This window comes from Carassius gibelio, chromosome B5 (assembly GCF_023724105.1).
Source record: "Carassius gibelio isolate Cgi1373 ecotype wild population from Czech Republic chromosome B5, carGib1.2-hapl.c, whole genome shotgun sequence".
In the NCBI taxonomy this organism is placed as follows: Eukaryota; Metazoa; Chordata; class Actinopteri; order Cypriniformes; family Cyprinidae; genus Carassius; species Carassius gibelio.
The window spans coordinates 36,411,304-36,438,534 of NC_068400.1; the positions used below are offsets into that span (position 1 = coordinate 36,411,304).

General features: G+C 37.0%; 1 protein-coding gene and 1 long non-coding RNA gene across 4 annotated transcripts; one reads left to right on the top strand and one right to left on the bottom strand.

Annotated features, from left to right (window-relative positions):
• Positions 1-24,411, top strand: LOC127958233 (electrogenic sodium bicarbonate cotransporter 4-like). The gene is made up of 25 exons (XM_052557037.1): positions 1-69; positions 1,406-1,633; positions 4,071-4,203; positions 4,670-4,830; positions 5,033-5,185; positions 5,773-5,868; positions 6,187-6,242; positions 9,247-9,404; positions 9,507-9,594; positions 9,702-9,856; positions 9,933-10,061; positions 12,650-12,824; positions 12,994-13,127; positions 13,349-13,620; positions 15,544-15,578; positions 15,988-16,179; positions 17,323-17,436; positions 17,572-17,733; positions 17,818-17,996; positions 18,519-18,591; positions 19,804-19,872; positions 20,413-20,586; positions 20,821-20,988; positions 21,192-21,247; positions 22,940-24,411. Exons 1-25 carry the CDS (start codon positions 15-17, stop codon positions 23,118-23,120), a joined length of 3,396 nt encoding a protein of 1,131 aa, XP_052412997.1. The 5' UTR covers positions 1-14; the 3' UTR covers positions 23,121-24,411.
• On the bottom strand, positions 20,280-25,974 carry LOC127958234 (uncharacterized). 3 transcript variants are annotated; one of them, XR_008153993.1, is made up of 7 exons: positions 25,831-25,974; positions 25,635-25,705; positions 25,432-25,538; positions 25,260-25,359; positions 24,406-24,575; positions 22,769-23,067; positions 20,280-20,902 (listed from the first exon to the last, which is right to left on the bottom strand). It is a non-coding gene; the product is annotated as an uncharacterized LOC127958234 (long non-coding RNA). The 3 variants fall into 3 exon arrangements; XR_008153994.1 differs by having other exon boundaries at positions 20,280-23,067; positions 25,260-25,356; XR_008153992.1 differs by having other exon boundaries at positions 20,280-23,067.
• Positions 25,975-27,231: the final 1,257 nt, after the last annotated feature.

The following is a 27,231-nucleotide window of genomic DNA, read 5'->3' on the forward strand; positions in this document are numbered from 1 at the left end:
TGTATCATCTCAGGATGGACCATGAACGAGGCATGGGCAACAGTCGTTACCGTTATGAGGAAGAGGAGGGTGAGTAGCCTTAGGCATGAAACCACACACACAAACAAAAATACAAGAGCTGAGTGATTAATCAGGCAATCAGCATGACGATAGTTACATGTGTATGTTGGGCTAATTGGGCCATATGCAATATTAGAAGTCAGTGGACTATCATAATGATTTGAAACCAATATTTCCAAGTGAAAAAAAAAACATACATTTGCTTTAAAATGACCATCATGACACTAACATGAAATTACAGCAATAGAAAAAGACAACGATCCAATCAATTCCAGATGGACTAAATTCTGCCCTAATGTGTGTGTGTGTGTATATTTTATATATATATATTTTTTTCTTCTCCAAGAAGCCATTTAACTCTGATATACCCCTCTTTTTACCCACTTACTTTTCTTTCCATTATCTATTCATGATTTTAGAGACACAATTGAAGAAATAAAGTGTCGCATACATCCAGCAATTTTGCCATCTCAAAGAGATAGAAAAGCAGACACTGCACAAAGTACATTATGTCCAAATTGGTGAGGTTATTACTGCACCAGCAGCTAAAAATATTTGTCCTCTTACTTTCACAATTAACCAGACAGTTTTATCGTCCTCCTCTTCACATCTCATAAAACATACTGTACAATAACGTGAGGGATAATTATATTAGAAATGACAAAAGTAACTGTTCGCTGAGGTGGAAAATACAATACAATAATATTCAAAAGGTCTGTACATTTTTTTGTAATATTAAAAAATATTATTAGAAATTTGAAATGCATGCTTTCTATTGTAATATATTAAAACATTTATTTTAGTAATTTGTTCCTGTGAAGACAAAACTGAATTTCATCCGCCATTACTCCAAGTCTTCAGTGTCACATGATCCTTCGGAAATTATTCTAATATGCTGATTTGGTGTTTAAAAAAACATGTATTCTTATTATTAATATTGAAAACAGCAATATTTGTGTGCTCATATTTGTCTTTTTCAACAATTGCTTTGCTATAACAATTAGATTAATTATCATTTGAGAGTTAACTGGAATAGACGGCATATGATTTGCTTACGGCTAGATATTCTCCTTTAGTAAGTGTTTGTACTTTGACAGAACTGGAAGCTTGAAGATTTTATTGCAAATGAATAAAGGCAATCTATTGATCCTACAATGTCAGTATTGAAGGACACTGTATCAATAGTTGAACCAGATCATGCCAATTTGGTCACTTGGTCCCATTTACTTGAGTGAGCAGAACATTTTCTGTGGAGCATGAAATTACCTTCCAAAATCAATGACATCCAAGACATTGAACAACATGTCATTAATCTTCTTATCAGAAAGTGTTCTGCCTTTCACAGACCATCAGTCTATCTACATTGGTGTGCCAGTGCCCCGCGGTTACCGGCGCAAACGCAGGAGGAGACGTACGTCCGTGTTGAGTCATGATGCAGACCCAGAACGAAGACTTCGACACGACCATCACAGACACGAACACTACGACTGTGATGACAGAGACCGCTACGATCTGGAGGCGGAAGGCTTGGATCAACCAGAGCACAATCTGCCACCAGACATCAATAGAACCAGTGAGTCCTTAATCAGCTCTGAAACAGAGTTAAAGTCATTCAAATTAGCGGTTTGTGAGTGTTTCCTGTATTACATCATTTGATTATACATATGAGTGAGCAGGATGCAAACTTAAACCTTTGCCAATACAGAACTTTCCACATACTTCTTTATTGCCAATATGGTGATCCAACAGACTTGTGATCCAAAAAACAAAAAATAGGTATAAAACTGCATATAGGTGCAAGAGATTGGAAACGGTTAAATTCAAATACCCAGTGAGGCAACAGACTCAAAGAAATGTATCTGAAAGTTAGAATGCAAATTCAAGGGGACTACAGGGAGCAATACCGCCATATATTTCTTTGTTTGTGTGTGAGAGATGGAGTTGTGCCGAGTTTATCGGATATACCCCGCTCACTCACTCTCAATCTCTTGGTGAGCCGAGGGCAGAGCCGTCACTGCAGAATAGAAGACCATGAAAAACAGTTATGCATCTCTAAACGCATGAGAATAAACAACTAAAAGTTGCATTCAGCACAGAATAGAGAAATAAGACAATACACTTTCATTTGTTACTTTTATGCTATATTAGCCTGTAAAATGGGCCATATTTTAGGTCAAAACAACATACCATGCTACACTGGATTATTTATGAGTTCTGATGTATAAGTTACATTCAGAATAGAGCTGATCAGTAATCCTAAAACCCAGAAGAAATAAAAAAATTAGCCTTGGATTTTCTAAGGATTTTCCAATGGGTTTTTAGAGAGGATGTTTTTTGATTTTATGAGGAAAATTAGCTCTTTTATGATATACAGTCATACCTCAAACATGAATTTAATGGCTGTGGCTGTGTTTTTAGATGCTAGCAGGTGTTATATTGATATAGTATTATGACAGTTGTGTATATTTTCAATTAGCTTTTATTTGTATATTTTCAGTTTGGATTTTAATTTGAGTTTTTAGAATGTTTATATAGATTTTCTTTCTTTTTTTAAGTAAGTGCACATATTTTTTTAATAAAATAAGTATGGAATTAAGTCACTTCTACTTAACTGTGTTTTGTAAAATTAACAAAGGAAATAAGTCAACTAGGCATGGTTGGTTTGGGTTTGATGAGTTAGTTCTACTCAGGTTTCCTCTGCAATACAATCACAGTTTGTCAACTTTTCTCAAACAATGTGGCACTGAAAAAAAGCATGCTATTAAAGTATGTGGTTCACTTACAAACATGTAAATAAGCAACGGCATGTTATTCTTTTTAATGTAATAAGTCTACTCAACATAGTTATTACCCGAATTAACACAGAGACCTCAAAACTTGGTACACAATATTTTGAGTAGAAATTGAACTCCCGATGTCAAGTAACTAAATCATAAAACACTGTAAATACAACTCAAAAACATTGAAAATTTTAAGATAATTAATTATTCATGACCCAGCCTGATGGGAACAATGGCATCATAACTTAAATATTTACTTAGAGAATCTTTGTAAACACTTTTTATTATTTCCTGAACTAAATTATTTAATGTAAAAATTACATTGTTTTGCTGTAGTATTTATTTACTTCACTAAAAAACAATTTTTATTCATGCACTGCAGCTTCAATAGACATCACCATTTGTTTCAGTAAATATTTCAAAATAAATCTTTCATTACTGAAATCAATGCTGGGTTTATGCATTAATGTACTTTGTAACAGTTTGGCATTCAACTTTAATTTAGTCGACAGCTTCTTAACTAATCACGTGTTAACATTTCATACTGCTGAATTATGTTAATTGGAGTTTCCATGACAGCAGCAAATTTTGCATGTTTGCCTCTTGCCCTTTTAATGAAGCTGTCAGTTCCTTTGTCAGCGGTGTTCTCAAAGTTGAATTGAACAGGCTTCTCATCACATACAGTATAATGGACGGGAGGTTTAAGGACCCTTCTCTCACACGTGTCTTCTTGAGGTATATCTTTTAATCTTCTGGAAGCATGTGTGTGGATGGAGGCAAAGATGATCAAACTGTAGTTGGAAATGAAGGTGTACCTAACAGGTGTTAGAGCTGAGAAATGCTGAGCATAGAAATGAAAACAAATAAAGAACAGAATGACCCAGACGTTGCCACACACTCCCTGGCATCACCTCAAACAAGCCCAGAAAAACAAGCACAGTGCAGCTTCAGTAACAGCTCACAGCTTTAGTCCTCACACTGAAAATTAATGAACAATGGCTTACGCTGCGCCGGTAGTTCCTCCAGGCGCATTCAGCCTTCACAACACCGGATCAAATAAACCTAGTGGGTGTCCTTGTTGTTTCTTCTCAACTTTTGGGCACATACTTTCGCCGCGTGTGGTGCTGCACTGCACTTTTTATTTATGAAGGCCATCTCATTCTGCCATCTGACTGAGCGTAATCCAAACAGGCAAGTTTTCAATCACTTCTCTTCCTGTTCATCTCACAGTGTCCCCAGCAGCAGAGCGACTGCGCTACATTTTGGGGGATGATGAGGAAACCATGCCCACACCCACTCTCTTCACCGAGATGGACACGCTGCAACACGAGGGTGACGAGCTGGAGTGGAAAGAATCAGCTAGGTAGAAAAACATATACACAAAGGCATCACCTATTGGAAATAAAATATTAAAGTACTCCAGCCTCAGTTTAATATGCATCAGAGATTGTTAGTGAACCGTTAGTATGATGATCCTGTGTCTCTGTGGCAATTGCTGAGCTCTGTAGCCATAATGCTACCATGCAGGGCTAGTATTGTTAAATAAAATAAAAACTTTAACTGTTATAAACATTTCTTTTAAATGAAATAAGGCTGAAATATAAATATTAGATAAAAAATAAACTAAATGAAGGTTAAAAATGTTGCCTAGGCATATTTCTGGCACTTTATCCTAAAAATCTGCTGTAGTGCTGTAGTGAGACAGAAACTTCACATTTCATCTTAATATTAACAGCATTTGGACCTGAACAACATCAACATCAGAAGCTCGCAGTTCCTTTTTTTCTCTGCTTGACTTCTGCTTTGTGTGTGTGACTGCGTATCTGCAGGTGGGTGAAGTTTGAGGAAAAGGTTGAGGAGGGTGGGGAGAGATGGAGCAAACCCCACGTCTCCACGCTCTCCCTGCACAGCCTGTTTGAACTGCGGACATGCCTACAGACAGGCACCGTGCTGCTGGACCTGGAGGGCTATTCACTCCCACAGATAGTCGGTGAGCAACCAGCCTCTTCATTGTGGGTGCTTGTCCTCTAACAGGGGATGCTTTCTAAACAATCTCAACCTTTGTAGCGCACATCGTCTTGCATACTGAAATGTTTCTTTTTCATGTTTTTTTATTTTTATGCATTTGAATGTTTTGCACTCATACCAGTGTACTTTTCAAAGCAAACCACATGAACTTTTGTTTCCTGTAGATGACATCATCGACCGTCAGATAGAAGAAGGGTTAATCGGTCCCGAGCTGAGAGACAAAATCAGCTTTGTCCTGTTGAGAAAGCACAGACACCAGACAAAGAAGCCCATCCATCGCTCCTTTGCCGATCTGGGCAAGTCTGGCTCTGGAGGCAGTGAGTGTTCAATCTTTAAAACTGGTTCCTGTCTCTCCATCCATCCCTACACATATTGTGCACAACAGGTTGAAAAATGAAGGAATACATGAACAATAACTAAGCATTCTGTTGTCAATTTGCAGATGTTTCTGTGCATCTTCAGGTTTAATGCAGCCTAATTGCTTGTTTTTCTTAAAATGACATTTCATCCGAAAATGATCATTACCTGCTCACTCATAATGTTCTGCAGAGCCAGCAGAACATTCAGGGTGCTCTTTTCCACACAAAATGGGTATCAGAATTTAGGAAAGGATAATTTTGTTGTTTATAAAAGACTGACACAGCCTTTGCTAAAAATTCAACCTGCTGAATTTTATGCTGAATAAACTGATATGGGCTTCAGGTGACATAAGGGTGAGTAGATAATAGACTTTTCTGGTGAACAGTCCCAATCCCATTTCACTTATTTCAGTGGGTTATTTCATTCCTTTCCTTTTTTCACAGTTCATTAACATCAACTTATATGCTAATGAACTTATATAGAAAACCATATTTTCTGCTTAATAGTTCATTTAAAAAGTTGCAATGTTGCTTGTATCTCAAAGCTCGGAGCCCAGGCCGATCCCCTGCTGCTGGAGCAGATTTTATCCGCTCAACAGAAGATCTGCGAAGCAAACAAGCAGCCAGCTATGGCCGACTACGTGAGTCTCATCTTTGATCCTTGTCTCCATTTTTTATTATTCTACTCCTCTAGAAAGTTTCAGTGATCTGCTAGTTTGGTTGAAACAAGTTGAGGAGCTCATTCTGCTTAAGATAACGTGATTGATCAACATTTCCTGTTTTAAATAGCATTTTATATAAAGCTTTTTCATTAATGCTGCCCAGCAAGAGTGTGTAATTAGTGAGTGGTGTCAGATTAGTTGTCCAATAGCTAGCTGGTGAACTAAGACTTAATGAATAATTTTGAGGAAATATTTGAAATGACATTCTAGTGTATATTTGTGCATGTGTGTCTGCAGGCCACGCTCAAAGCAGGAGTATGAATGACATTGCAGAAACACCAAGCACAGACCAGGTGAGTCACATGCTTTTACAGTCGGTCTGCATCTATACATAGAAAGAAGCCACAATTTGGCAAGGCACAAAAGCCTTTGTATAGCTCACAACAGCAGTTGAAAGGATCTTTTGTATTTGCTTAGAAGCTATTTTACAGAAACACTTGAACAAATCACCAAATTGAGAAATTCCCGCCATTCCTTTATATAGAATAGACATTTTACAATTCATGTCAAGTGTGTTGCTGTATTTGACATACGGTAATGTTGATTCTGTCTAAGCTGTGCTTGTACTAAAAAGTAAATTACAGCATATTTGCTAGCATGTTCTTATGAATAGGTCACTGTGATTTTGTGTGGGTCTGCTGATCTGATGAGCTATGCTTTGCCGTGGCCTGGTGTCTGGGTCAGTATTGATCTGCCATTGGGGAAACGGGCCATCTGACTGTGTGGTCCTCGTGCTGGGCTCTCACATGCAGAGGGATACCCGCGAGCTGCGGCCTGATCCCTCTGGAAAATGGTGTCACTGTCTCAGTTTCGTCCATGGGTGCACAATGTTCTAGACTATAGAGTCATTCCGTGTCAACTCAACCAGAGGTCCCCAGCTCAAATTTTTGATTTTGCTAATATTTTTTTCTGAAGAAAGATTGACATGTAAAAGGGGGGTCAAAATGGAAATTTACACCTGCGATTCAGAGCCAGATTACAAGGGGGGAAATGACTTCAGAAAGATGGCAGGACCCTTATGTAATTTTTACTCAGAGATTGGTAGGTCTGTTGGTAAAATCTGTTGACTTTAGCAATCTTTGTTACATTAAATTAAAATTAAATTAAATTTATGCATTTAGCAGACGCTTTTATCCAAAGCGACTTACAGTGCATTTAGGCTATCAATTTTTACATATCATGTGTTCCCGGGGAATCGAACCCCCAACCTTGCGCTTGCTTGCTTGCTAGCGCAGTGCTCTACCAGTTGAGCTACAGGAACATTATGTGCCAATGGTGACCAATCAAATTGGGGAAACAGCACTTTTCAAGTTTTTACTCCAGCGTTTGCATGTCTGTAATTTAAAAAGTAGTAAAGATATTTAAATGCCTGAAATGGGGACATTTCTGAAATTTGGTTGATTTGACAAGGAATGACCCTATAGCCATCTGTCATATAACTGTTCTGCTTTTGTACACAGATATTTCAGCAAGACTAAAACAACATGATTTTGACCTTAAAGGCTGTCACACACCTGACGAGAAGCGCAGTGTTATGCTACGTTTTAAAAGTTCATACACATTGTTTTCTATGAGTGTACACACACCAATGGCACCATTTGCCATTATTGAGTTCCACATTCGTATTATTGGACATTAGTACTGTATTTTTGACTAAATTAATGTAGCCTTGGTAAGCATAAGTGGCTTTCTTCAAACACACATGCATACAAAACATTTGACTGATAATGTAAATCTTTTAAATAATAACTGGACATTTACATCAAGACTTTCCAAATTTAAAACCAAGCCTTATTATAGAAATAGGAAACATAATTTCACACCCTGAAAAGGTGTGCTTCCAAAACTATTTCAAGCTGTTTATAGAGATAGGAAAATATAAAGCATTGCTTTGAGGAACTCCGAACTGTTATCATGATTTTTTTTTTTGGAATTGGCCAAAGTAGGAACACATTGAGCTTTGACTACCAGATAAACCAGCCTTTCTGAACTCTATTCTTACGCATGCCTGACATACAACGTGAAGATGAGACAAGATCATTCTACATTGTAAAACCGTGGGACTTGCTTTAAGATTTACCAGAGAGAGATAGAGACAGGAGGAAAGCAGAGAGATTAATCTAAATCCAGAGTGCATCTTATTCAAGGGCTTCAGATGGAATTGTTCTGTCTTCGAAGTGATAAAGGCTGCAAATGTTTTAGAGCTTAAAGTAGTACAAGTAAATGTGTGTGAGTTTCCACAAGTTTCACTGAGTGTAAATAGCAGTAAATCAACCTGTGTATTAAAATGTGCAGTTTTAGATAGTTGGCACATATAAAAAGCACAATTACAGAACATAATCTATAAAATATAATATTACATTATGTTTGAATAGAAACTTTAATTAATAAACAGCAGCACACAGTTAAGGGTTAAATGATAGTAGAAGCATTCTATGATTGTACAGAAGGCATACATGATGACATGAGGGTTCTGTGATGGAATAGTAGGGTTAAAGGTAACATAAGTGTCCAGTGATGGAACTGAAGGGTGAAATGACAAAATAAGAATATTGTGATGGAACAGAAGGATTAAATTACATTATAAATGACCTGTGATAGAACAGAAGATTTAAGAGTCCTGTGATAGAACAATGGGTTAAATGACAGCATAAGGGCTCTACACTGAAACAGAAGGGTTAAACGGCAACACAAGTGCTGAGTCCCAGTAGCATATTATCTGTCCTAAATAGTATTTGAAAATAGAATTAGTATGTCCCAAATCATAGTATGTTGAAAAGAGTATGCCAAAGATTCCCGGATGGTCTACTACTTGAGAAAATTTGAAGCTCAGATCGATGCACACGCTGACAATACTGCCCTCAGCACATTGTGCGTTGGAATAAGATTAGATTACAACTACAAACACGCATAAAAAGTGTTTAAAATACAAACATGGCGAATAAGCGTAACCGACGGACAGGCAGAGAAAGGGGTTTGAGTGATAAATAACCAATGTCTAACCTGATTTTAAATATTTAAATGTTATGTGCATTATATTTCATCTGCAGCAACATTGTGAACTTTTATACGTTTGGTTGTTAACTTTTAAATGCATCATTATGCAAACATATATGAAGAGAGTTCTTGTCATAATAGATGAGGATAGACAGAGGTGAATTGGGACACAGCAAAGGGTTCTGTAATGGAAGCGAAAGGTTAAAGGACAACTTAAGTGTCCGGTGATGGAACAGAAGGGTTAAAAAACACAAGGGTACTATAATTGATTATGTTTTTCTTTGTTCACTTTGATTCCAGATGAAGAACAAGTTCATGAAAAAAATCCCCAGAGATGCAGAAGCATCAAATGTTCTGGTGGGAGAAGTGGACTTCTTAGATAAACCCTTTGTTGCCTTCGTTCGGCTGTCTCAGGCCACCACTCTCGGAGGTCTGACAGAAGTCCCAGTGCCCACCAGGTAACAGTTTAGCACATTCAAAACAATATGCCTGCAGAAAGATGATGAAAATGTTGAACGTACTAAAAGTAAGTCCTGAATGTATTTTTTCTACTTGGACAGATTCTTGTTTGTGCTACTTGGGCCTCTTGGCAAAGCCAAATCTTACAATGAGATTGGACGGGCCATTGCCACTCTCATGGTGGATGATGTAAGTTTGAATGTTTTGTTTGATATGCAATTAATATTTGATTCTTCCAAATAAACTAGGCAAAGAAGATAAACTTCGACCAAAAAATGTATTGATTTTATCCACAGCTCTTCAGTGATGTAGCATATAAAGCCAGAGACAGAGAGGATCTGATTGCTGGCATTGATGAGTTTCTGGATGAGGTGATTGTGCTTCCACCTGGAGAATGGGACCCCAAAATTCGCATAGAACCCCCCAAAAAAACTCCCTCAGCAGACACAAGGTAAAGCTTATTCTTCTTGTGCTCATGCTTTGTTCTGCCCATAAATCTTAACATTCATCTTTGTTTCTATGAGAAGGAAGTCTGTGTTTTCCCTCAATGAGCTGGGTCAGATGAATGGGACAGCAGGTGGTGGAGGGCCTGTAGGCGAGGATGAGGTTATGCCTACTCCACATGAGCTTGGAGAAGAGTTGGCGTATACGGGAAGGTGGGTTCATCCATCCATCGTTCTTTACCTAGCATTATATAAGGCATACAAACATACAACGTACAAATGTACAAATTGTACTATTCTACTTTAGATGAATGTTAATGATTTATTTAAAATTCATTTTAAATCTGCTTATTTACATTCAAATTTGATTTCAAACTCTGCTTTCTGTTTGCCACCTCAATTCAAAATTCTAATTAAATTCATGAGTTTTATTGAAATAATAAAAAAAAAATGATATCCACAATTTCTTAAAGGGGGGGTGAAATGCTATTTCATGCATACTGAGTTTTTTACACTGTTAAAGAGTTGGATTCCCATGCTAAACATGGACAAAGTTTCAAAAATTAAGTTGTACGTTTGAAGGAGTATTTCTGTTCCAAAAATACTCCTTCCGGTTTGTCACAATTTCGGAAAGTTTTTTTCGAGTATGGGTCTGTGTGACGTTAGATGGAGCGGAATTTCCTTATATGGGTCCTGAGGCACTTCTCCCGGAAGAGCGCGCGCTCCCGTATAGCAGAGCACTGAGAGCACAGACATTCACTGATCAGAGCGAGAGCATCGCGAAATGTCACAAAAGAAGTGTGTCTTTGGTTGCCAGGTCAAGACAAACCTGCACAGATTACAAAAAAAAAAAAACAGCATTAAGGGACCAGAGGATTGAGTTTATTTTTACAGAGCATCAACGGAGTTGTGCAAGTGTTTGTGTTTGTTCCCTGCATTTCGAAGATGCTTGTTTTACAAACAAGGCCCAGTTTGACACCGGATTTGCACATCGTTTATTTCTTAAGGATGATGCAATCCCAACGAAAAAGGGTCACGATCGTGTGTTGGAACCGCAGGTGGTGATTAAAACTGCTTCAAATATCTCTGTGTTGTTAACTTAGCTATCGGCGTGTAAGCACATCAAGGAAACAACATGCAATGTTGTCATCAAACTGCACTTTCCACATGTACAGCTTAAAAAAAAAAAAAAAAAAGACGACATAAAGTGGAACTTAGTCATTTTCCAAAACCGCTAAGCAAATATATACAGTTTCAGTACATACCACATAGAGATGTTGTTGCTGATGCTGCTCTTGTTAAATTTCAGCCTCTGGATCTGTGTCACAGCTTCCACACGCTCTCAACGCAAAAGCCTACTCGCGCTCGTGATTCTTTAGCTCCGCCCACATGTCACGCCTCCAGCCGAGTTATGAGTTATGAAGGATGCAGTACTACTCTATAGGTACTCAAGATTAACAGGATATTGAGTGAAAACGAGCACCCCCCCTTTAAACAAGAATGAGCATTTACCTGCTGATCTTTAGTGTTGGGAAGGTTACTTTGGAAAGGTGATAGGTTACAGATTACTACTGAATTTAAAATGTAAGAAGTAGTGTCATTATTTCAATTACTTCATTAAAATAAGGTAATTGATTAGATCTGATTACTTTTTTTTTACTTTTATAAATTTCTAATGCTTTCGACTGTTAATCATTTTCAAGCATTTAAACTTTACAGTATTATTGACACTGATTACTGTAAGACTTTCAAAAGCCTTCAACACTTGAATTAGGATTATGATAATTAAATTTTAAATCACAGCCACCAAATTGTAATTTTAACACGCCCCACATGTCTACGTCATGATGTGGGAAGATTTGCATAACACCGCCCAAATTTTCACATAAAGAAAGAAGGCGAAGCTTTTATTCTCGCTGTTGCCACTGCCATGTGAAGAAGCTGTGTGTTTTGTTGTGAAAACAAAACTACTAACTAGTAATCAGTGGTTAAGTTTTATTTACAACACTGTTCCGAAACAGTAATGGGTTTTCTTGGTTTTGTCTCATCGTGCTGGGACACGGCATCACACTATGGTAAAGGGCATAACATTTCCATCACAGGTTTGAGGAGTTCGGTTAATCACAACACACTGGATAGCTTGTCAATCAGCATATACCTCGAATTATGAGCTTTGTAAAAATCTATGCATTTCAGAAAGGTGGGACGAAAGAGGAGCAAAAATAATACTCAAAATAACTTTATTTTTTGTAAAGTCATATGACGGCTTTAACATTTTCATAAGAAGCTGTAATTCAAATTCACTTTTGTTTCTCTCAGTAAATGTAACAGATTGCAATCACATTTATATTGTGTCAATAAATTACCTAATTCCATTACATGTGACTAGTTACTCCACAACACTACTGATCTTCAGGGCCTGGTGTTCTTGTACTTTGACCTTGCAGAATCTCTAAAACAATTCAGTTCAGCTATACCTAAAAAAACCTTTAGTTATAGCTTGAGTTCTAAGAGCTCATAGTGTTCTCGCCTTATCTGTCTTTGCAAATAATTGAAGGATAACTCTGAGCTCCGAGGTTCAGGAGAGTTCATATCTTGATCAATATGTCAAAAAAGAAAAAATGTAATGCGCTTTTTGGCACTTGTGCTCGAGGGTTTGTTAGGACGCTGAGATATAGAAAATGGGTGCCAGTATTCTGTGCTAATAATCAAGATACAGCTCACCTCTGTCTGTCTTATACAAGTTAAAGAGGACAGGTCCCTGTTGAATAATGGATTAAACATCTGTGTTTACGGGACAGGTTCTGTGGTGGACTTATACTTGACATCAAGAGGAAACTTCCCTGGTTCCCGAGCGACTTTTATGAAGGCTTCCACATTCAGTCCATCTCTGCGGTGCTCTTCATCTACCTGGGCTGCATAACCAATGCAATCACCTTTGGGGGCCTTCTAGGGGATGCCACAGACAATTACCAGGTACAGCTCACAGAACATGACAGTTTGTTTAAATTTGCATGTCATCTTCTCTTCTGGAGCATTTTACAAGCACGCTTGTGACCTAGCTTCATCTATAGTTGTCTTCTTTTATGTCCCTCTCTCTCTCACCTTGTTTCCTTGTCTCTCTCCCTGTTTAACTCTCTGTCAGGGTGTGATGGAGAGTTTTTTGGGCACTGCTCTAGCAGGAACGGTATTCTGCTTGTTTGGCGGTCAACCCCTTATTATTCTCAGCTCAACTGGCCCCATCCTCATCTTTGAGAAACTGCTTTATGAATTCAGCAAGTGAGAGAGCCATCTGCACCCAATCCAACATAAGTCACAATCTATTATTGAGGAAAATTCAGTAAAGCCTTGATTTCTCACTTTCATCAACCCTTAAAAGACCCTCGTAAATCATCTCTATTCATGGATGCAAATAAGCGAGTTCTCTCTTAAGCTCTTGTGTGTTCACTGCTCTTGTATTTCTCTCTCCTGTTTGTTTTTTTAAACGTTCTTTTCCTCAGAAATAATGGGATTGATTACATGGAGCTTCGACTGTGGATCGGAATGCACTCCTGCGTACAGTGCTTTTTCCTGGTAGCAACGGACGCCAGCTACATCATAAAGTACATGACGCGCTTCACAGAGGAAGGCTTCTCTAGCCTCATCTCCTTCATCTTCATCTCTGATGCCATCAAGAAGATGGTGGGATCCTTTAAATACTATCCCATCAACACCGACTTCAAACCAGACTATGTTACTGCCTACAAGTGCGAGTGTTTGGCGCCAGACCCGAGTAAGTCCATTCTAGGTGTAGAGCATGTCAGCACATCAGTCTTAAAATGTTAGAGAAGTAATTGACCCTTTGCAGGGAGTAACCAATCATAACGATGAATCTGCAATGCTTGTCAGACATACAAACCAGACCGGAGAGTAGATTAAAGTCTGTGGTCTTGAACTTGAAAGAATAGTGTGTATTGACATCTTTCCACATTTGAAACAAGATACCTTCTGATTTTCATTCATGTTTATTTCTGGCTATAACTTGGAAAGAGAGGATCGGTTCATGTGCCGCTTGAACTGAGGCACTACATCAATCTGTCATGACACATTAAAGAGCCACAAAACTGTATTTGTTTTTTACATTTCTTTAAAAAAATTACAATATTTGAGAATTGAGACTTCATACCAAAAAGTAACCTGCTCTGTCTTGTCTGTCGGCACATTGTCAGTTTCCTCTTTGCTTTGAAATGTATTTTATACTGCGTGACAACATGCGTGGTGTTAGAGTGCCATGGCTTTTCAGATGTAGCAACAGAGCAACATGTAGCAATAGAAAAAAATATATTGTATGGGTCAAAATTATAGATTTTTCTTTTATGCCCAAAATTATAAGGATATTAAATAAATTTCATGTCCCATGGAGATAAAAAAATAAATCTTAATTTTTGATTAGTAATATGTATTTCTAAGAACTTAATTTGTACAACTTTAAAGGTGATTTTCTCAATATTTAGATTTGTTTTGCATCCTCAGATTCCAGATTTTCATATCTCAGCCAAATATTGTCCTACCCTAACAAACCATACATAAATGGAAAGCTTATTAATCCAGATTGATGTATAAATCTCAATTTTGAAAAATTTACTTTTAAGACTGGTTTTGTGGTCCGGGTCACAAATGGTAACACTCTACAATGAGGTGCAATTAGTTTATGTTAATTAGTTCATTTTCTATCATTTATTAATCTAGTATTCATTTCTGTTGATTTATAGATATGCTGTTCAAACTAATATTTGTCTGTATGCTATTAAAACTTATGATTTACTAATGTTAATTCAATTTGTACTTTTTACATTTAATCATTTGGCAGACACTTTTATCCAAAGCAACTTACAGTTATACAGTTGAGGAATACAGTAATCTTTTGTTTAGGTTGTGTTTAGTTATCTAATTTAAAATTATTTGCTATTTTAAATTGCAATATTTCACCATCAGGCAATTTGTAAAGTGCTATGAATGGCCATGGGTCTGTTGAAAGCGTTATATAAATGCAGTCCATTTACTTTAAAAAAAGACCAACCCACAAACATTAGCGTATATAATGTAGATCAATATGCTGTAAATGAATGAGTCATTAATATTTCAGTTTGTATCTATTAACTTATGTTAATAAATAAGAGCTTATTGTAAAGTTTTATAGTTTTATGTTATCACTTCGGAGTCACTGCACTGTAAGTTTGCATAATTTAACATTTAATTTCTTGATTAAACCAAGTTCCTTTGGGCGTTTGAAGGGAACTGGCTGAGTGCATGTGATTACTGTAACTTATTTGTGTTATGTTTGTTTTTGCTGCAAACCCCAAACGTGGCTTTCGATTGATGTGAGTACTTTTCAATAAGCATGAGTTTAAATCAGACAAAAGGCATGTTTTTTTTTATTAGTTTGCACTTAGTTATATGGCTTGCAGCTGTGAATGTAAACTAGCAATGAGGTCCTTTGAAAGTAGTTTAGGCATGCAGAATTGTTTCAAAAACCAAATGATTTCAGAGGAGCTACTACACCTGCAGTCATTTTCAATTGCCAATGCTGGCTTTGATCCTGGATAAATCCTTCTAACACAGTATTATTCAGATTTCCATTTGTTCTGCTCATTTTCCTCTCTGATTCTCCCTCTCTCGGTTTGTTCAGTGGCACCAATGATCTTCGATGTTGTAGTCCCAGTGGCAGATAATTCCTCTGCTCTCTTTGGTGTAAGTGCTTTATGTCTTCACCTCACTCACATCTGTTAACATCTGTGTTAGCATGAGCTCAGATTAGATAACAGCCTTAGAATCCAATCTATTTGCACTAACTATCACTGATTTAATAACCCACAATGATACTTTGTGTTTTTGTATTATATCATTATGAAGGAAATATCAATCTGATGTAAATCCAATGATGTGGATGCTTTCTCACTGATCTTGGTCTGCTGTATTGCTGTATGGTTTTTTGTTGTTGTTGTTGTTGTTTTGGCCCTGTCCTGTTTTATTCTCTTTTTCTCTCTTTTTGTTTTGCCATTTATCCACCTCACAACCCTTCCTTACTTTGCCCTATCTACATGCCTCCTTCCTATCCCTGACTTCTACCTTTTTCTCTGTGTTTGTCCCATCTACTCAGTTGAATGTAACAGCTCTGGACTGGACTCAGCTGAGTAAGAAGGAGTGTGTGAAGTACGGAGGCTCACTGGTGGGAAAATCCTGCAAGTTTGTTCCAGATCTTGCTCTCATGTCCTTCATTTTGTTCTTCGGGACCTACACTATGACTGTCGCTCTGAAGAAATTCAAATTCAGTCGCTACTTTCCCACAAATGTAAGACTATGGAAGTTTCTTTTTTTACTATTTCTTACTAAACTCTTGCAGAAACACGGTTTCACACTTTTCTGTCTTTCACTTCAACCTTGCGTCCCATGTCCTAGTATCTTGGACATGTCCTATCCTCTTTTTCTTTGTTATGCCAAAATCCTTAATACTGACCTTTGCTAGTTTAGGATAAAAGTGATCTGTATTCTTTATTCTGCTGATGAGATTCGGTAAGATCAGTAGGATCTTTGATAGTGTAAAGAGGAAAGGAAAGGACGTGATGTTTGGCCAAGTATGCTGTCCCATACTTTGAATTTGTGCTCTGCATTTAACCCATCCAAGTGCACACACATCAGTGAACAAACGCACACACACGGAGCAATGTCCAAGATAATAACAAGGTCGAAGTCATAGACAAAATTGCAAGTCTGAAAATCTGTTTGGTTTTTTGCAAGAGGGATTTTTATTATTCCAATTATTTTTTGTAGAATTGATCTCTTCATCTTTGTATTCCTGTAAAGCTGCTTTGAAGCAATCTATATTGTATAAAGCACTATATACATATAAAAAATGCATCCTTGGTGAGCATAGGAGACTTATAAAAAAAACTGAATACAAGCTCACTATTTCATATTTTATGTTCTCTAACAGGTCACTTGACATATTTAGCTCTCTCAAAACTTTGTAGTAATTATTACAGCTGAAATGATATATATATATATATATATATATATATATACAATTCTGAATTCTAAAATAAAGCAAGATCATACAGTATTAACACTGTCTGTTCCTCATAGATACTGTATTGCACGTATATGGCATTTTACATACTCTATACAAATTAATTTATTCTGAGGTTATTCTGTGTAGTCTCCCAGAAATTTGCTTCACTTGTGTCAGAAGCTCAGTCCCTGATTATGTGTCTGCCAAATATAAATAAATAAATATGTAACTAAAAACATTCCAGTTATCGTTTTGACATTTACTTTCGCATTCAAAACTGTCATAATTTGACAAAAGATGGCAAGTTTGCAGCCCAGTATATTATACTGTATGTAGCTCTTCAATGACATTGTGCTCTATTTCTGCAGCTGCAGCTACCTTTTTTATTCATTCTTTTTCCATATGTATATATATTTTTCTGTCTAGCTAAGGAAGTTGATTAGTGACTTCTCCATCTTCATGTCCATCATGACGTTTGTGGGGCTGGACATGCTAATAGGTTTGCAAACACCCAAACTCATTGTGCCTACAGATTTCAAGGTGAGCGTAAATGAAATTCCACTGGAGAATAAAACTGGAAATAAAATCTTGTTTTTCCTGAAGCTTTTCAGTAAAGCAGCTTCTTTAGTTTGTCTCAGTGTTGTTGTTGTTGTTTTTCCTTTTCAAATCACGTAGCCCACACGTGCCGGCAGGGGTTGGCTTGTGATGCCATTTGGAAAGAATCCGTGGTGGGTTTACCTGGCAAGCTCTGTGCCTGCGCTCCTTGTCACCATCCTCATCTTCATGGATCAGCAGATCAGTGCAGTCATCGTCAACCGCAAGGAAAATAAGTTAAAGGTATCCATGCAGAGAGCAGATCCTTCTTCACCCGTTCTATTCATGTCCATTGACTTCCTCACACTCTCGCTCCGTTTGCTACAGAAAGGCTGTGGGTACCACCTGGATCTATTGTGGGTGGGTGTTCTGATGGCAGTCTGCTCTTTTATGGGCCTCCCGTGGTATGTGGCAGCCACTGTCATTTCCATCGCTCACATCGACTCACTGAAGATGGAGAGTGAGTCTAGTGCTCCAGGAGAACAGCCGCAGTTTCTAGGTGTGAGGTGAGACAGACATAAACAACTTCTTTTTGGTCTGTCGTTGCCATCATTTCTGACTGGCTCATTACAGAGTCAAAATTCTCTCCTTTAATAACAGCCATATATTATAAAATGGTTATTGAGAGTGGGCTATTAAGACATATTACAGATTTTAATGTCATAAAATCTAATTTACATGAGGAGGCGGACCACATCTAAATCCTAATCGTATTCACTCCACACAGAACAGATGCCAAACCTCAAAACGTAGCTATAAATCATATGGATACAGTTGAAACCGCTGAAATAGATGCATGCATGTACTGTGTTTGGTGTGAATGAGGCAATTAGCTATCAGTATTATCTTTAAAAAAACTAAAAGTTATACACATGATCATAAGTTGCCACTTTTGGTAGTGATCAGTATAGTTAAACAAACAAATGCACTAAAACTATTGCTGTGCAGTACATATCTGAGTTCTCCACTCACGGTAAGCTTTTATTGTTTCTTTTCTCTCACTCTTATTGCTTCTCTTCTAATTACAGAGAACAAAGACTGACAGGAATCCTGGTCTTTGTGCTGACAGGAGTGTCTATCTTCTTGGCCCCCGTCCTGCAAGTGAGATGCTTGAAATGACAGAGATAATTAATAATGACTAGCTGTACTATTTCAAATGGGTAAAGAGCAAATAAATGTTATGTACACTGCCGTTTCAAAGTTGGGGTCAGTGCTGTATTATTTTCTAATGTTTGTGCAAGAAGACGAAGCTGTCTTTATTTGAAAACACAGTAAAAACAGTAATATTGTGAACTATAATGACAGTCATGGCCTAATGGTTAGAGAGCCAGTCTTGTAACAAGGCTGCAGCTTCGATTCCCAGTAAATTAAAATAACTGAATATATAATTGAATATATTTTCAAATGATAGTTTTAAGCATTATTACTCCAGTCTTGAGTGTCACATGATCCTTCAGAAATCATTCCAATAGGCTGATCACCGCTGCTCAAGAAACATTTACTGTCACAATTTTAAAAATATTTTTGTGAAATTGTGATACATTTTTCTAAAATGTAATCCTAAAATTCTTATAATAGGAAGAAAAGCATTTACCGTATTTTACGGACTATAAGTCACACTTTTTTCATAGTTTGGCTGGTCATGCGACTTATATTCAGGTGCGACTTATCAAAATTAATTTGACATGAAGCGAGAGAAATGAACCAAAACATTACCGTCTACAGCCGCGACATTGTGATTAACCAATCAGATTTGAAGAACCAGTTTATAGATTTTGTGAAGTTTAAGCTTAAAATCACTGTTTGGTGCTTGTACATCAGTGTCATTCATCTATCATTTCCTCTGATTTTAGGGATTACTCATGGTTAAGGTTAGGTTTAGGTGTAGGGATATGGTCAAGAATATATTTTTGGAGTAAAATGTTGTTCCTGGGTCAACAAAATATGTTGACCTAGGAACACATCTAACTCCGCAAAATCAGGACGTGCCTCCGGACCTGTAGTCTACACTGAAAACATAGAGCGCCCTCTCGCGGCTGTAGACGGTAATGTTTTCTCTTGGTGCTTGGTTCTAAATAAATGCGACTTATAGTCCAGTGCAACTTATATATGTTTTTTCCTCTTCATGACGTATTTTTGGACTGATGCGACTTATAATCAGGTGTGACTTATAGTCCGAAAAATACGGTATTTTAAATACTTTGTTACTAAAAAATGTCCATCACTTGTCCGTTTAATGCATCCTTGCACTGAATACTGAACATACTTATACTGCCTTGGCAGCTGAAGTCTATGTTTTTTTTCTGTTTATAGTTCATTCCTATGCCGGTCTTGTACGGAGTCTTCCTCTACATGGGTGTTGCTTCTCTTAGTGGCATCCAAGTAAGTGCCTTAGGGATCTAACCTTTTCCCAACCAGACTGATTGGAACAGCCCTGACAGCCAATGTACATTTATTGGTTTTGAAACTCCTGTTTTAATATCATACCAAACTTTCAAGCTACACAGGGAAAACATCACAACCTGCAGTTTGCGTGAGAATGTAAAACTCATTTGCATGCACGCCACAACTGCGTTTAGTGATTAGGAATGAGTAGTGTTGTGGGAATGAATATTTGCAGGCTGGCTGAGTTTACCGAGGCAATTTTGAACTGCATTTTGATGAGGCTGTCAGACTGCAGTGACGATCCACCCTCCTGTGTAGTTTGGCAGTGGCCTGGTGCTGCTTTGCTGTGCTCTGGTAGTTTAGTTTAATGTCAGGTAGAGAACAAGAGGAAGACAAAGGCAAACTGATGGACCTCAAGCACTTTTATTAGATGGAAAAGAGACACTTGGGTTTGAAATGACATGAGAGTGAGTAAATATTGACAGATTTTTCTTTTTTGTCCACTGCGTATCTAATTAAACATCCTGTCTTTTATAGTTCTGGGACAGGATCAAACTGATTATGATGCCAGCAAAACACCAGCCAGATTTCCCTTATCTGCGTCACGTTCCACTGAGAAGAGTCCACCTGTTCACACTGCTGCAGATTGTGTGCTTAGCTGTTCTCTGGATCCTCAAATCCACCTTCCTCGCTATCATCTTCCCTGTCATGGTATGATAACATTTTATATTGCCACACAAAAACATAAATGTATATCATGAGTCAAAACTACATTAAGTTTCCATAAAGCTTTCTGAATATAATCTATTCAGTAAGGGATCAGTGTACTTCAGTATATTGTATGATTTTAACTTGTATTTTAACTCAAGGTTTACCTCAAGAATAATAAATATTAACAATGCATTAAGCATACAAAAAAAAGTTTTTCCCCCCTCGATACCCCAGATACTTGGTCTTATGGTGATACGAAAGATGTTGGACATGGTTTTCTCTCAACACGATCTGGCATGGCTGGATGATATCCTGCCTGATAAGAAAAAGAAGAAAAAGGAGGAAAAGAAGAACACCAAGAAAGACAAAAAGAAAGGCAAAGGAGGGAATGACAGTGAAGACGTAAGTGTTTTAGTAGTACGATGCAGGCTGCTGGCGTTGTAATGAGAGAAGTTTTATTTGACTTAAGTCACGTAAAAATGGATCTATTTAAATCATTTTTGACATCCACATTGCTGTATTGTGTTTCTCTGGTGCCACCTTCTGGTGGAAAACCTCAGACAATCATGACACATTCTAATCTTCATCCGTTCTTTGACCCATAGGACAAGTATAACCCCTATACAAACTGCTCCCCCAGTGATTCGGACTTGGATCGCAGGTACTGTGTGCTCAAACTACACGTTCCCTACCGTGACCTCTTACAGGCGCCAGACTCCAACTCAGAGTGGGCGGCACGATGCCAACCAGGCAGTCACTACTGATTTCCTTTACAATACGCACCTCCACTACATTTAATAATACTAAAGATTGCGTTCCTATGTACAATCAGTAGAAATAGATGACATAGTTGAGAATATTAAATGTGTAACTGCTAAGACCAATAAATAAGGTCATGCGAAACCTTGCATATGGGTTTTTAGCTATCTTTTCATTGCCCTTGCCATGCGCTTTGAAGCAATGCAGATAGAATTGTTTTCATGCAACCACCAGTATTTTACTCTGCATGCTTTTATATAAAAAAAGTGTATTTTTTGGTGTTATGCATATGTATTATTTCTTTTGCTTACATGTTCACACCTAAAGGAACAGCACACATAAATAATAATTACTGAACTTTTAATAATTAGATGTGGGAACAGTTTGTTTATATAAATACTTGGAAAGGAGCCAGGGATTCATATTTGAATTACTTTTTGCAAGCTTTCTAGAATACATTTTCAGTAGCTATAAAGTGCATAATGTAACAATGCATATTAGTTCTCTTAAGGAATTTTGGTTGTTTCTTTCCCTGTATAATTGTGGTTTCAATAAGAGTGCTTCTACAGAATTGCTTGTACTAGATTTTTCTAGGTTTTTTCCCCCAGCCTGGTTCCTCTGAAATTATATTCACAACCATACTTATCCAAATGTGTGCCTCTGTATCATTCTGATGTAAAATCTGCTTGGTTTCTGGTTTCATGTCTGCATTGCTGTTCAGAGGGCATGGTTTGGATGAAGTGTTCACTTTAACAAAGGTTCAATTTGTTCACATTAGTTATTGCATTAGGCATCATTTGGATTATTATCATATTAGACATTATAGCTATTGTTAACTGTTAACGATCATAATACTTTATAATTATACTATTACTATATATTATTTTTATATAAATAGAAAATATATATAGGGTTAGTAAGAAGTCATACTTAAGATTTAACAGTTTCAAATGTATAGTAAAGACTTTCACATTGTTACAAAAAACTAAAATAAATTTAAAACAAAAGTATTTGTAAAATTAAATTTTTCTTATCAAAAAAATCTTGAAAAATGTAGCACAGTATCCACAAAAACGTTTAATATTTTAATAAATAATCTAATATGATTTCTGAACTTTTCCAGCACAGGAATAAATTATATTTGAAATATATTTTGAATTATATATATATATATATTATTAAAAATATAATGTATTACAATTTATATTATATTATTATTTTTAACAGGAATGGCAAAATATATATTATAAATGTCTAAATTAGAAATGAACATTAACCATAAACCAGAATTATTTCATAATTACTAATGGATTAACTAATGTTAATGTTCTACCTTGTTGTTAAGGTCTACCATTGTTGCCCTAGTCTTTATCGCATTTAAACACTTTAATTATCTCCTTAACCCAGGACAAGCATACTGAACCTTTCTCCTGCTTTGGGTGTCCTTATCCCAGATCTTTCCCCTGCAGCACTTGTGCGGTCACCTGCAACTAACATCTTAATACAGACTGCTCCTCAGCTGTTCCTCTTTCCTCTCATAGCCCTCTCCTCTTTCTCCTCCTCACTCTTGTAACTGGAAGTTGCCATTCCACAGCATCACTCTGCACCTGAAGATCTCCTGTCCATCATCTCCGGCGATGCCGATGACCAGAGGGATGTCCTGCCCCGTGCCCCAGGTGAAGATTGAGATGGAGTCGGACTATGACGAAACTGATATTAACCCTAGAGGCAGACACAGAGATCACAGGGACATGAGCAGCGAAACAACGCTATAATGTTGGTTCTCCAGTTGTGTAGTGTGGAACACGGCATGCTCCGTCTCAGCGTGTTTGAAGATCCTGTGTGGCTAATACACAAGTTTCTGTTAACTTATGGATCAGACAGCACTTTATGGATACACATAACTGTGACGTGGCATAAGAAGATAGAGGTTGAATTATTTTAAAGGGCAAACATTGAGCAAAAATGTATGATTTATGCAAAGGATGCATTATGCAGGATTTTTGTTTTTTATTTTAAAAGCCAAAACAGCTGAAAATGCAGTCAGTTTTATTAAATGGAAACAATATAACACCATAGATAATGGAAAGGCAGAAAGATTATTTTCTTATTACGAATGAGAATATATTTTAGACAAAATCTGTTTATGTTAATGCAGGACCTTTGATATGACGGTGACAGGGATAAACAACTCTGATTTTGTTTTCCTCTGTTACTGCTACCTCTGGGTCTAGTAGTGTTGGCTTTCTCCAAACAGTCATGCTTTTTCCTACCTTTCCCTTTCTTTTCCTGCCTAAATCACTCAAAAATCTAAGTTGTGGAAAAGAAACAACCAAAAGAAGAGCTTTGAAATAGCAAAAGGAAGAGGTTTTGCCCTTACATTTTGTTTCCTCCAAAGTTTCAGAAAGCTTGTGTGACTTGTGTTCAGAATACGTAAGATGTATTTTTTCTGTATTTGAATGTGTGTAAATGGAAAGGTTGCAAATGAATGCTACTGGCCGACATGAGATTTAACCTCTGGAGGGAAAAAAAGAGAACTTTTTAAGATGCAATAATTCTGTTTCCTGGCAACTTGAATTTTGGTAAAGGAAATGAGGTGGCAGATTAAAAATATTTACTGAAATTCATGTTTTTGTACATATATGCCATAGAATTGTTATTCTTATTTTTGTTTATTTTATTTTATTGTACATCTCAAATTCCTAAATAGTAACAGTTCATCCTAAGATGAAACATTGACTAACATCAATAGCAGGTTAAAAACCAATACATTTACAACAAATTAAATATCCAATCAGGTCATTTACACGTAAAACTACCCAATAACATAAATCATCTCCTATACCTTTAGTACTGATTATGAAGAGGGCACCAAAATAATTTTTTCTGGATTGCTGACTCATTGAGCAAAGCACCATGAATTAGACTCTCGTAAATTATCTCCCATATGGCCTGAACAACATCATGTTAAAGAACATGACACATTGCTACTAGTATCGTCAGGCTCCATGCTGAAGCCATCACTGAAACCATCACTCTCCACTAGTGTGGGTCTCTTACCACACATAGGGCAGAGTTTGTTCCTCTCATGTGAAGCTTGCATCCATGTGATCAGGTCCAGCGTGTGCCTGAGGAGATGGGCAGAGCTCGTGCATGTGCTGGCCTCTGTGAAGCAGAGCTTCAGTTACGTGATGCTCCACTTCCACACACTTCGTCTCACTCAGAGGCACCTCAAACAAACGCACAGGATCAGGACACTGACTGTAAATAAAATTTTGCTTGTGCTGCCCACTGTTTCATCCAAAACTGTTAATGTCTTTGTAAAGTAAACTAAAGTGATGTACAATCATGAAATAAAATCTCTTCTTGAAGAAAGTGTTTGCTTTAAGTGTTTTAGGGGGGAGATGAATGGTGAATGTGATATTATTTCATTTTATTCAACATTGTAAGAAGAAGATTATACATTAAATCCGATGTGGTTTCCAAAAGTAAATAACTGACACTTATATGTTCACTGCACATAAAGCCACAGCAAATGATTTCTATATATAAGTTGTATTGAGCATTTTTTCTACCCTATAGTCACTTAAAAAACAGGAAAAAACCTGAAGATATGAAAAAAATATATATACTTGCAGGTTAGGCAAGACTAGGTTAGACAGACTAGATGTGTCTGTATACAGTTAGATAAAACTTGAATATTGAGATATGAAGAAGTTTAACAGGACAAAAAATTGTCTAGGAATTCTCATAAGTTGTTTTCTTAACCATCACATACATTTCAAGCTCTATTATGAATTTTTACCCACAGCACCTCTCATGTCACCAAAGAACAAGTTCCCCACCGTAAAGTTTCTTCTGTAATTTGGCAGTCAACAGATTTCAACTGAAAACTGAGTAAAGAAGCAGCTCACCTGCCTCTGTTTGGATGAGTTTCATTAATCCTTCCGTGGTTGCATCACTTGAAGTACAGTATTTTACCAACTGTAAAAACTCTGGGGCCAGGAATGACTCCTTGCAAAGGAAAGATGATAGTGTAGTATATCAATAAACGAGTTTCAATCATAGACTACTGAATATAAATACCTGCAGATGATAAACATGTTGATGTAGTGGTGCATCTATCTCCCTAATGGTAGCTGCTCTCACTGCTGATTTAAATTTATGACTCTGGCGTCGATTTCGGCATGCATCTATAAATACACAACTGAATAATAAATAACCTCCCTCTTACAGCCTGGATCTCCATCGTTATGACAGGGGTGACTTCTGCTCCAGAGCTCACTCACCTTTCCAAGCACGTCCCTGAACTGAGATTCAGACACACAGCCCATTGATCTGAGGATCTTAAATGTCACAGCTGTTCAGAAGGAAATGGCGAAATATTTAACATATATAACATACATTTGCCTATATATCCCATGACTTTATATTAATAACCACATACTATTATATATTTATACAGGTGTCAAAGCTAATACATACGAGAACACGTTTCGACACAAGCTCCGCCCACTGACTGAATGTTTTGGAACAACCAGAAATATGTCCGTGAAGAAACAAAAAGCGTCGATAAAATGATTAACTAATTTAAATAACCTGATTTAATAATGCTATTTAAATGTTCTATGTATATAAGTGTAAATATTCGAGACATATCTTGCATGAGATCCTATCTAAAAAAGAGCGATGAATACCGAGGAAATGTTTACATCTTGGTACGTCACTTAATTCCTTCCGTCTGACTGTTTTTTTATTTGTGTGTGAGTGTGCAAATTCAAGGCAAGAGTCGAGTTGTAATTGTGCACATTGTTTGGTGCGCATGTATTTATATATTTAAAATGGGATGATTATATAGATGTGCCTTCTGTTATGTATTTAAACCCTGGGACCGTATTTTGCCAGCAGAATGTTGAGTGTGGACTCGTTGGTCGTGGCAGAAGAGGAGGTGGTGGAGTGCAGCTCAAACAGACTGGGGGACATTTACACGTTTGTTGCCGAGGGCTATTATGCTCAAACCATGAATCCTATTCGTAAGAAAAATCTCAAAAGATATGCTCAGAAATTTATGATTGACGGTGAGGATAAATCTTGTATATGTTACATTCGTTATCATTTTAAGAAATTTCAGCAATCTTGGATGCTTTCAATGTTTTGCAGTACTTCCTGTAAAAATAAGTCAGAAGGCAATTATTTCTCAAGTTAATATGTTAACTTTGACAGACCAAAAACCTCTAACCTATATATAAAAAAAATATCTTTATATGTTTATCAGTATGGCACTTTCTAATTATCATTGGACAATTTTCAAGTAAAAAAAACAAAACAAAACATAAAAAAACTATATTTCCTCCTAATGTTTGAAGTGCTTTTTCCCCTCTAATCCAGTCTATTTTGGTATGTAAAACTACTTTTAACCCTCTGGAGTCCATTAACGCATATATGCGTTTTGAGTCATTTTCTCCGGATAACCCCGAAAAGAACTTAAATTACACTCTCAGTTTTTAATCGTACAGATAAGAGCAATACATCAATCGAATCTGTAAAGGGTCTACTTTTTTTGGATACAGACATAATAACAAAACACCTTTGTGCAACATATCCAATTTCAAAACCTATTTAGTGGGTTAGCTAATCTTCCTGAGTAATTATTCCTTTCTTTATGTTTTGTTATCTCTAATCTTTCTCTATCTACAGATGGTCGGTTGTATTATGTGGGACAAAAGAAAGAAGAAAAGCGAGAAGTAGTGATTAAGGCAGAGCGGAAGAGACAGATATTCCTGGAGTGTCACTTCAATGACACTGGACATCACCTGGGACAGAAGAAGACCGTTCACAGGATTCAGAGTAAATACTACTGGCTTGGCTTTGTCAAGGATGCTGTGG

Bases quoted from the DNA above. Each gene is read 5' to 3' on its own strand.
- LOC127958233 (XM_052557037.1), top strand. From the start codon at position 15: ATGGACCATGAACGAGGCATGGGCAACAGTCGTTACCGTTATGAGGAA. The intron at 1,634-4,070 runs GTGAGTCCTTAA...TTCATCTCACAG, and splicing joins ACCAGACATCAATAGAACCA to TGTCCCCAGCAGCAGAGCGA. The intron at 20,989-21,191 runs GTAAGTGTTTTA...TTTGACCCATAG, and splicing joins GAGGGAATGACAGTGAAGAC to GACAAGTATAACCCCTATAC.